General features: G+C 37.6%; 1 protein-coding gene across 1 annotated transcript in view; it reads left to right on the forward strand.

Annotated features, from left to right (window-relative positions):
• LOC120624092 (sensory neuron membrane protein 2-like) overlaps nucleotides 1–12,517 on the forward strand; it is a 36,509-nt gene that overhangs the window by 6,833 nt on the left and 17,159 nt on the right. Inside the window, exons 3-4 of the mRNA XM_039890436.1 lie at nucleotides 1,264–1,421; nucleotides 4,170–4,314. Coding sequence (XP_039746370.1) covers nucleotides 1,264–1,421; nucleotides 4,170–4,314 — 303 coding nt within the window. The remainder of the gene's footprint in view (nucleotides 1–1,263; nucleotides 1,422–4,169; nucleotides 4,315–12,517) is intronic.

The raw sequence follows: 12,517 nt of genomic DNA on the forward strand, positions 1-12,517 counted from the left end.
TAGTTTAAATAATAAAAAAAAAAATAAAAAAAACAATGCTGTGCTCGCCTGATTGCTACATCAGTAAAGGATATCCTAATTGCTGAAATAAAAAATGGAAAATTTAACTACAAACTGAGAACAGGTAGCAGCGTGATCTGTGCTACTACTATCTACTGCGATCTATCCCATCTGCCCAGCCAGCGTTGTGATTGTGGGTAAACCCCCCCTTTGGGGGCGGCCTTTAGTCCAGCAATGGACTGTTAGAGGGTATTAATCATAATGCAAAAGCTCTGAAAAGTTAGAAGTGTTTGCGGGCCTCCCTAAAGGTTCACCTAATTATTAGACTATCAAAAAGATAGTCATTTATGGGGATGAGTAAACGTTGTTATAAATTTATTCAAAAGGTCATTTCGGACCTACTAATTCACACCTATAAACAATGTGTCAAAACATATTTATTACGGAGAGATTACTATACAATTGGTGTACTATAAATGTTGATGTTGGAAAAGAGGATCTACTGAGTTTCTTGCCGACTCTTCTCTGTAGAATCTGCTTTCCGAACCGGTGGTAGAGTCACTAAAAACCTACATACTTGACGTTTCAAAGGTGCTTGTAAGTGAAATAAATGAATTTAAATTTTAATTTGATCAATATCTTAATGACAAGGTTGCTTAAAACCAAAACGCTCCACTTCCATCTCTCACAGGGCAGAGTAATTATGGTAAAAATGATGATTGTGAAAAAGAGCAACTGCTGAATATCTTGCTGGCTTCTTCGATAGAGTCTGTCTTCCAAACCGATGGTAGGGGCACTACAAATAGACAGACTTGACGTTCCAAAAGAGCTTATACAAGGTGTAAATAAAAACCGAAATAATACTTCATAGGCTTTTGAGGAACAGAAAACCTACCTAACCTAGTTTTTGAGTAAACCACTGCCATAGTTTTCCCTGAAAGAAATCATATACAGCCCTAACATCACATGCAAAATTAAAATGTGACTCCTGTCACTTTTTTAGGTACGCGTCGCGTAGCGTAGGTACTATGCGTGTATCGGTCTTTTATCTTCAATAGGGTTATCATTAGTAAACCCTTAGAATGTTTCGAATTCGTTTGGATGGAAAATTAAAATGCTTCTTTTGATTTAATATTTTGACATATTTGGTGTTCCTTATGAAATATACTTATGCTTCCGTCAATATTGTTTCTAAATTCTGTTAGTCTGCCTACTTGAAAAGAATTAAATTAGATTTTTTTGAAAATAGCATTATTTTTACAGAATTTGCGGCTGGAGAACTCGTCGGCCATGTTTGAAAAATGGCGCGTCATACCAGTGCCGCTGTCGTTTAAAGTTTACGTGTTCAACGTCTCTAATGCCGAAGAGGTCAACGAAGGCGCGAAGCCGATCCTGAACGAAATAGGCCCCTATGTTTATAAGTAAGATTCACATGTCCTTAACTTCTCAACCTCCGACGCAGAAACGACGGGGTGTTATGCGAAAGGCGACTCTACGAAGGAAATGATCTCCTAAGTACGGAGCTTGGTATAAAATGTTGAATCGAAAATCCAAAAATTTTACTTTAACTCTTGGCTCCAGTCGGGAACCGAACCCAGCACTTTGTGGTCCAACCACTATGTTAACGAGGCGCTTAAATAATTATCTCTAAATAATGTATCGACGGCCGACAGTGGGCAGCGAGCCTGCTTTCTGAGTCAAAGGCAGTGGGTTTGATTCCCACAATTGGCAAATGTTGCTGTGATGAACAGGAATATTTTTTAGGTCTGGGTGTTTATCTGTATATTATAAGTATTTATGTATCTACTAGCGGACCCCAGCGCCATCTGTCGGGCTAATTTCTGAATCTAAATCATCCAGGGTGCCACCCAAACGTATACCAAAAAATTCATTTAAATCGGTCCAGCCGTCTTGGAGGAGTTCAGTGACACACGCACAAAAGAAATATATATATCAAGATTATTCATTTAAATATTGATCAGACATCTTAGTACCCATAATACAAGCTACGCTTACTTCGGAGCTAGATGGCCATTTGTGTATTGCCGTAGTATATTTATATATTTATTTATTACTATTTAAAGCAGAAATGCCCCGCGGTAAAACAGAAATTGTTTGCGGATGTAACCAATACCAATAAATACTCGATTCAACGTTCCATAGAGTATCAACTGCTATGTTAGCAGGTTATATTTTATTGTTATCGTTTGTGATTTACAATACATCTGCATATCGTCTGAGAAAAGTACAGAAATCCTTTGTAGGAAATGGTATATGCTTTTATAACATGATGCCGAAGGTAATATTAGATCTAACTTTACCTAAGTTTAAACAATATATTAAAACACATTTAACCAATCGTGGTTACTAACCGATTGATGAATTCCTGAGTTACTTGCCGGCTCTTCTCAGTGGAATCTGCCTTCCGAACCGATGGTAGAGTCACTAAAAACAGTCTGACTTGGCCTTTCAAAAGTGCTTATAAACTAGGCCTAACACATGAATAAATATTGTTTTTTTTTTAAATAAAATTGCCTAAATAGCTTTACAACACATCTTCTATCTGCTATATATATAAAAGAGAAAGTGTGTGGGTATGTTCCGTATAGGCTCCGAAACAGCTGGACCGATTTCAATGAAACTTTTAGGGAATCTCCGGATTGACTAGGCGAGTAATCCTGTAAAGTTTGGTGACAATCGGAGCACTCCTATTTTTGAACTGTCAAACTGTCAAATACAGCTTTTATTTACTATGATGATATTCTATTGTTGGGTGTACATGGGTGTAGATAATGATCTTCACCCACTCGAGAAGAGAATAGAAGAGAATGAATACGGAGAGAAATAATTAATGATTTATTGTATTATGAGACTTAAATTAAAAATTTAATGATGTAAGTTTATTGTTTAAATAAAATAAAGCAAAATCTAGTACGGCGAAGCGGGCTGGGTACGCTAGTAATATATATATAGTTTAGCACTAACACGTATTATACTAACTATACCAATTATAAAGCTGAACAGTTTGTTTCATGGATCGCACTTATCTCAGGAACTATTTTTTTTTTATAATAAAAATATGCAGAGGCAGGAGAGCTTTATGTGACAGAGCTCGTCCGGGTAAGTATTGTTGTAATTGTTGCAATGCTGTGTTCCGGTCTCAAGGGCGTGGTTGCCGGTGTTATTACAGGCGCATGAGGTTTAACACCTACGCCTCAGGTTGATGGACACAGGGCGACACGTCACAGGACGTGTTTGTTTCACTTACCATCACGTCAACGCAGGATCCGTCAATTAGGTACTATAGAAAAAAAAAATACACACACATACACACAAAAAAGGCTGCTCGTCTTTTGTTTTATACCTAAATACTATACTAACGAAATACGCCACACACACCACACTCGCATACTCGCAATCACACACACGCAATTACACACATGCACGCACAAACACAAATAAAGTAAATTAGTTGATTAAGAATGCACTGATTTTGTTATTTTAGTACTTAATCAATATTAAGGAGGGTAGGTCGCTGATGCCTATAGCACAGGGTTACCTTAATTAGGCAGCAGAGACCGTCCATACTTTTTGTTCGTGTATTACTTATTATGTTGCCACAATAAAAAAAAATTTCATTTTTTTCAATACTAACAAAATACTATAAACCTTTTACGTTGAATTGTGTCGGACTCTGGAATTCCCTGCCTGCTGATATACGGCAGTCCCTCTCTCTAAATATATTCAAAAATGGTTTGGAAAACCATTTCTTATCTATGTAATATTATAGTATGTAGTATACTGAATAAATATGTACATACTTATAAATATTATGTATAATGTGTGTAGTATTAGAATGTATGAGTAAGTAGTTAATTATATAAAAAAAAATATACATGTATATATAATTGTATGTATATATAAACATATATATTTTGAACTTATATTGCTGCACCAACCCGTTCCTTCGTCTTTCCTGCCGTTAAAGGTTGTCTGGAAGAGATCGCTTTAGAGATAAGACCGCCTTTGCATGCTCTAATTTCTCTTCTAAGTTTCTTCTGTGTCTGTGTTCACTTTGTATAATATGTGTGATTACAATAAAGCTTTCAAAAAAACCAACAAACAGACGGATTAAGTTTATTAACTCTTGAGTGAAATTTTTTTTGCAGAGAATACAGAGAGAGGAGGATTCTTAGCTACGGAGAAAATGACACAATCAGATACATGCTGAAGAAAACATTCTACTTCGACAAGGAAGCGTCAGGAGTTCTGACACAAGATGACGAAGTCACTGTCATCAACTATTCATACATGGTAAGTTTATTTATCTTTTTCTGTAGTCTGTAGCAGTCAGTGGCGTGCACTTCATACATGCACGAAAGCACTGCATACCCTAAAATGTACATATAACTCGTATAGGAGGAGATTTATTGCCGTTTTATGCAATTTACTGCTATATGCATACCCTGGTAAGAAACCTAGTGCACGAAACTGGTAGCAGTAGTAGTAGAGCGGTGACTAGAACTTCGACTTCACTTTCGGGGGGCCGAGTTCGAAACGCACCTCTAACTTTTCTAAGTTATGTGCGTTTTAAGTAACGAAAATATCACTTACTTCAACGGTGAATGAAAACATCGTCAGGAATCCTGTATGCTTGAGAGTTCGCCATAATGTTCTCAAAGGTGTGTGGAGTCCACCAATCTGCAATGGGCCAGTGTGGTGGACTACGGCCTTAACCCGGCCCGTGCTCTGTAGTCGGCCGGTCATAGGTTGATATGATGCTGATGACTGTAGTAAAAGTTAGCACTTGACTGTAAACTCACCTGATGGTTAGTGGTGATGCAGTCTAAGATGGTAGAGGGCAAACCTGTTAGGGGTACGGTTTTTATGTTTACCCCATACTCCTAATCGGTTTCTAAGCTCGTACCCGAACGGTACTGTTAGAGTCAACTTCTTGCAATTGTTTTGCATTTCTTTATGCCAGCCACATCACGGACAAATCGCTTACAGCGTTTATGTGAAGTCATAATAATAAATAACAATAATAAATAATACATATACTACACAATAATACACACATCGCCATCTAGCCCCCAAGCAAGCGTAGCTTGTGTTATGGGTACAAGATAACTGATAAATATTTTTATGAATCAAATATACAGATAAACACCCAGAAACTGAAAAACATTCATGTTCATCACACAAACATTTTCCATTTGTGGGAATCGAACCCACAGCATTGGACTCAGAAAGTAGGGTCACTGCCCACTGCGACAATCGGCTGTCAAAATAATGTAATGTGATAATGACCCCTACCTTGAAAGACTTAAAGAAAACTACCGAGCAAGTTAAAGAAAACTCACGATTATGACCTCTTACGTAAGCCAAGCCCGACAAGTTAAGACCACAACACAATTCTTAGCCCCATACGAGAACCAAGCTTAGGACTTCATGACCCGCAGTCTTACATGATAACCACCAAACATGGCAGCACAAAAATGCAAAGATGCAATAGACGTGGGAATTAACGTACTTCGACATGAACAGATAATAAAAATGTACTACTAATAGTAACGAATCGCGTGACTATGTTTCGACATAAAAGCTATAGACGCACGACAGCATTATAATTTACTAATGGCTTGGTCACAAGGTGCAAGCTTGCGAGGCTCAAGGCGTCAAAGTCAAACACAAAAATAATTTTATTCGAGTAGACCCATAGTAACACTTATGATGCGTATATTACATGAGAAATTTGTACATGGTAGTGAGATGATGGGATAACCATATTTGTGAGCTTAAAATTAATGCTACGAGGGTTCCAAACTTGCCCCGGTCTGGTTTTGTTGACTTGGTCAGTTAATGTCAGCGGAATAAGCGGCTCCTAGCAACTCGTTTGCTGTCGTCTACATACATAATTGCGCGATCAGTATGAGATTTAATCGATCGTGCTGACGACCCACGTGGCAGAAATACAGTTAAAAAGTATTATTAGGCCAGCAGCTCTCACTATGAAGCGTGTAACCGCTCCTTAATATGTCAGTAATAATATTAAGGTTTTGGCATGACATTATTGTCCGTTCGTGTTAAGTAACTAAGTAATATCGATGGCTAAACTATCAAACGGTGCCAATTCTGCTGTACACAAATTTAGACCTAGGAAAACATCAAATTCTCAAGAGTGCTTTAAAGGAACATTCGTGTTTTATACGAAAAATCTGACTGCATTCACGTCCTAACTAAACGTCTTGATTTTTGGCATACAGATAGTTGAAAGGCCGGAGAGTAACATAGACCTGAAATAACATAACATTTCTGGAACATTCGTATATTTTGCGCAAAATTCATTTGTTTTCCCATGCCGCGGTGTTACCATCGGTGAATAAGTCTATACTATCTAAATTTTTTTTATTATAATTATGATCACTGTCTCATTCGGCGATGCTCGTAAAAACCCGATCTTAAAAGACTAAAAATTTTCAACCGACGTATATCATGGAATCTTGACTACCTCAAAACCAAGAACCTGATTGGTTGACCTTCAAAACCTGCAATAATCAATTTAATTATATATTATGTGTAGGTAATTCAATAATTACTTCAAGCTCATCAAGTATGTTTCGCGAAGCATAGTTTGGTTTCGTAGAGAACTAACTATAAGGCATGCGGGTTTCCTTACGATGTTTTCCTTCACCGTTAAAGCAAGTGATATTTTTATAAAATTAAAACTCGGGCCCCGAAAAGGGATGCTGAAGCCTTACCCACTAGGCTATCACTGCTCCACCGTATTCAAAGTCAAGATCAAGAATATCTTTATTCAAGTAGTCCCCATAGATGGCACTTATGATCGTACATTACATGAGAAATGTGTACATGGTAGTGAGGTGATTTCGATAACCATGACACATAAACGCGCCCTGGTCCATGAAGAAACTCACAACAAACTTAGCTGAGTGTTCTTTTTCGCTATCACCATCTCACATTGTCATTTTAAATTATATTGGTAAGAGCATCCAACCAGTTAGCGCAGCAATTCACACCCAAGCTTTTTAATGTATAGAATAGTACTTTTCTATACAAAGCTTAAGTTTAAAACTATAATATAATATTTATATATATTAGTAGAGATTTAATTGAAGATTTAAGCGGTGAATATAGCCTAGTGGCTTCGGTTTCACTTTCGGGGTGCCGAGTTCGAATCCCAGCAAGCATCTCTTACTTTTCTAAGTTATGTGCGTTTTAAGTAATTAAAATATCACTTACAAGGGTGATGGAAAACACCGTGAGGGAACCTGCATACCTGAGAGTTCTGCATAATGTTCTCAAAGGCGTGTGGAGTCTAGCAATCTGCACTGGACCTGCGAGTTGGACGACGGCCTAAACTCTTTTCAATTTGGGAGGAGAACCGTGCTTTGTAGTTGGCCGGTATTGGGTTGATATGATGATTAATTTCTATAGCTTCATAGCTTAATATAAATAAACTGTGAGATGGTGATAGCAAAAAAAAATTTACCGGCTAAGTTTGTTGTAGGCTCTTCTAAGACCAGGGCGCGTTTGCAACCCTCGTAGCTTTAGGTTTAAGTTGGCGAACGAAGTTATCACCATCCCATTACAATTATGTAAACATATATATATGTATGAACGCTTCATAAGTGCCTGTGACAGCCCTACATGAATAAAGAAATTTTGAATTTGAATTTGATGATGATGATGGATTTGATTTAATACAATATTTTTCTCGTTATATGTATATGGTGTGGAACTAGATGCTAAAGGAAAGTAAATATGCAACGCGAGACCTAACCTAGGCCAGCGTGTTCTTGCGAGGTCGGCGAGTTGTTATAAAATCTATTGAGAGTGACGCACAATTGATTGCACCTACTTCACAATACACAGCAAAAACCTAGAGTAAGTACATTGAAGTAGCAAAGGAGCTGGCGGAAATTTGGTTCTTTTGTAAGGTTCCGTACCCAATATGTAAAATGGGACCAAAGTCAAAGTCAAAGTCAAAAATATCTTTATTCAAGTAGGCCCATAGGTGGCACTTTTGATGCGTACATAAGAATTACACGGTAGTGAGATGATGGCGATAACCACATTCGTAAACTTAAAACTAAAGCTACGAGGGTTCCAAACGCGTCCCGGTCTAAGAAGAAGCCCACAACAAACTTAGCCGGGTGTTTTTTTTTTGTTATCACCATCTCACAATGTCATTTTAAATTATTAGAAGAGCAATCTGGTTAGAGCAATAATTTACACCCAACCTTCCGTCTAACTGCCGGTCTGTCTATGATAGTTAGACATTTGAAATCTTCACGGATGATGTATTTCTTTTATCGCTATAACAAGAAAACTAAAAAAACAGAATAAAATAAATATTTGAGTTAGTCTCCCGTACAACAAATTTGTTTTATTTTTCTCGTTTTTGCTCGATATTGATAACGGCAACTGTGGGCACTTGAAATATTCACTGAATGTTTAGTTATATATGAACTTTCATCATATCCTCATATCAACCCATCACCGGTACAAGGCACGGGTTGGAGGAGGGTTTAAGACCGTAATCCACCTCGCTGGCCCAGTGCCGATTGGTGGACTCCACACACCTTTGAGAACAGTATGGAGAACTCTCAAGCATGCGGGTTTTCTCACGATGTTTTCCTTCACCGTTGAAGCAAGTGATATTTTAATTGCCTAAAACGCACATTACTTAGAAAAGTTAGAGTCGCGTGCTAGGATTCGAACTCGGCTCCCCGAAAGTGAAACCGAAGCCCTTTGACTTTTGACTCCTTTTGACTTTTAAAAAAAACGTTATAATCCAGGCCTACTTAAAATAAATGTATTTTAAATTTAGTGTTTTACGCCGCTAGCTCTTTAGCTATATGTAATAGCTCAATGGTAAAAACACAATAGTTAAACGTTGTATTACAATGTTCAATGGTTAATACCCACTTTTGTACGCTCATTTGTCGTTAATAACCGCACTTCCACGTCAATAGCATATTTTTTAACGTTTAAGCTGTGATAACCTTGTGGTCAAAACTTCGGCTTCACTTTCGGGGAACCGTGTTCCAGCCCCGGCACGCACCTCTCACTTTCGGAGCTGTATGTGCTTTTTAATTTAAGCAATTTATTATAACTTGCTTTGACGGTGAAGGAAGGCAACGCGAGGAAATCTGCATGCCTGAGAGTTCTCCATAATGTTCTCAAACGCGTGAAGTCTACCAATCTGGACCTTTTGGCGACTTCTCGCAACTGTGAGCGCTCTGAATTTGAGTAGGAGGTTCGATTCCCGGCTCTCTGGTATGTTCTGGGGGGAGGCTTTTGCCGTTGATAGTTACCACCCTACCGACAAAGACGTGCCGCTAAGCCATTTAATGGTCCGTTGTGATGTCAATTAGTAGCATAGCGTATTAAGAAGTACTACCGGTTAAGAAGCTAGCATGGAACTCAGCAAGTGCTCTGTTCCAACATTAACATGTTACCATTTAGTCATCATTATTGTTCCTTACCTGTAACCGATGCTTAGCCGATAGTTTCCAAGTAGCTGGGGTCATTTAAAAATTCCTCAATAATTGTGCACAGCTATTGTGATCTTGACTTAATATATGTGTATTTAATCACTCGTAACGTTGATCTTATTACAATGCAGGCTAGTATATCCAACATATTAAACACGTGTGTTTTAATTAACATTACTGCACTCGTGTTTTATTATATTTCCGAATACTACGTACGTACTCATTGCGTGATAAGGACTAAATCGCTTACACTCTGGGTTACTTCTGGCTTACTTCCATGAATACGCTTTAAATAACTCGTATAGGAAGAGGTTTTGACAATTTTATCGCATCTTACATTTTTATAATGGCCATAAATCCTGTATTAACTACTGAAATGTATTCAGTTTGTTATCAAATTAAAGGTTTCACTACCCATCTTTTTTATTCCACTACAGTATAGTCCTCGACTGAAAATTGAGTTGGTAAGTAATGATGCAGTCTGAGATGCTAGTGGGCTAACGTGTTCGGCGAGGTCCTATTTTTACGACCTCCCTCACCGCAACAGTAAGCCCTGTGAATTTAAGCAGGAGGTCTTGCGTTCGATTCCTGGCAGGGGCATTTGGGAATTTATAATTTCTGAATTTTCTCTGGTCTGGTCTGGTAAGACGTGCCGCTAAGCGATTAAGTGTTCCGGTACGATGTCGCGTAGAAACCGATTAGGGGTATGACTACCATACTACCATCTTAGACTGCATCATCACTTACCACCAGTTGAGATTGCAGTCAAGAGCTAACTTAGTAGTAGTAGAATAAAAAATAAAAAAGTGTGTGTCAGCTCCGATGTACGATAATAAACATTACATTTATCCTAATAGTTTTGATACTCTATATCCACCTCAGTCTCCCGTAGGCTACTTTTAAGAAGTTACACTTCCGCCGTGTGTGAATAAATTGCACAGGATTTTTAATTTACCCTTTCATATGGTATTAATCTTTGTTCAGCTAAATAAACTCTTTTTGTGTGTGTTTCGACCGACAATCGTACTTAAGGAGTAAACTCCAAAAAGATATATATTTAACCCATGTAACGACCTCCTCAAGCATATATCTCTGAAGCACCGGTACACTAGAAGTTGCAAATCCACAAATTTTTTTATGTACCATTTACTAAATCCCATCTCGGAAAACAAGCGCCTATTATACGTATTCTTGCGAAATACAACGAGTTATCTAAAAAGATACCTGGCATCGATATCTTCCATGACTCACCCACAGCTTTTAGAAAAAACCTCACCGAACACTTATCGGTGAGTTAATTTTTTTGTCAAATTAAGTTTACACGACGCTTTGTCAATGCTATGTGCACTTGTAATTGACGTGCACATCAGTCCATGTTTTTGTGTGTTAATAAACGTGTAATATGCATGTTGATAGTGCTCTTAATAAATTAATAAATAAATAATAAACTCATACATCTCATAGGTTCCTAAGCGGAATCATATCGCAACTCCAAATCGCTTGGTAGCACGTGTTTATCGGTATGGTTGGCAACAAGCCATGGCTGTAAGTTCCAATCATAACAGGCCAGATAAATTAAGAAATTCTGGAATAGAACCCGAGACTTCCCATATAAAAATAAAACCACAGCGCTCTCCACTCCAGGGGCCAGGAAGGTAGACAAGTTTACCTTCTTCACTAAATATACATTAACAAGAGGACGTAAAAAAAACAATTGTAATTTTAAACAGTAAAAAAAATATAACTGTTGTAATATTTTCGAATAAGGTAAACCACGGGTAAACTTTTAGTCGCAAATCAAAATAAAATAATTGTGTTTTCAATTTAAAACAATATAAAAAATATGCAAAGGAGCAAACGTTGGCAAATGAAATTGTTTTACTCAATAAAAACTCTGAATTTTAATAAATAATAATATTATATCACGAGAGCAATAAAATTATACCCGCGTTTTTTGTGGTTACATTTTTATGATGGATCTTTTTTCCATGGATTATTCACTCGTATATTTTATTACAACTTTATTTAGATTGCAAGGATGTTTTACTTTAGCTGTATGGAAAATTGTACCTATGTACATCCATCATCATCAAGTCGACCCATTATAGGGCACGGGTAAACTATAGGGCACGGGTCACGGGAGTATACGTCTATCGGCTGATGATGATAATAACTTTATGCGAAGAAAAATGGTTAGGACTTCGGCTTCACTATGAGAAAGGCCGTGTTCCGACCCCGGCACGAACCTCTAACTTTTTTAAATTATGTGCGTTTTAACTCACTTGCTTTAACGTTGATGGAAAACATCGTAGGGGAACCAGCATGCGGCATGCTGGTTTACGATGCTGGCTGGCATGGCTAAGAGTTCTCCATAATGTTCGTGTGTGAAGTCCACCAATCCACACCAACGTGGTGTACTACAGCCCAAACTCTTCTCATTGTAGTAGGAACCAGTGCCCTGTAGAAGGCGAAAATGGGTCAATATGACATTAGTACTTCTAGACTGTTATTTCTTACTTATAGATAGCACTTCTATATTATTTATGTGTATATACTAAGTTTGTATGTTGGTATGGAATGACGCGATATACGTGTATAGGAGGGTCACGTTATCTCATTTTTTACTTAATTTAATAATGATCTTAAAAGTTTTTGCGCGGCTTCAAGTCCAAGGCTTCTAAATTACATAATAATTTTCCGTTTTGCGCAAATTGTACCTTATGAATTGTGGAAGTTTTTTTATATGAAGAAGAAGTAATTGCTGCATAAAAAAGTAATTACTTTATGAATACAATTATTGCTTCATATCTTATTCTATGAATACACGCTTATAATATTATTATTTGAATAAATGTTTTTTTTTCTAATTTCAATCTACTGTATATTTTTGCTCTTTATCATCGCCTTATTAGTGTGCCAAGCTAAGCACGAGGCTCACTCTTGCAGAAGGGCAAAGTGCTTAGACCCACCTTGCTAATCTAACGCGGGTTGGCGCG

The sequence above is a fragment of the Pararge aegeria genome, chromosome 5 (assembly GCF_905163445.1).
Source record: "Pararge aegeria chromosome 5, ilParAegt1.1, whole genome shotgun sequence".
Classification (NCBI taxonomy): Eukaryota; Metazoa; Arthropoda; class Insecta; order Lepidoptera; family Nymphalidae; genus Pararge; species Pararge aegeria.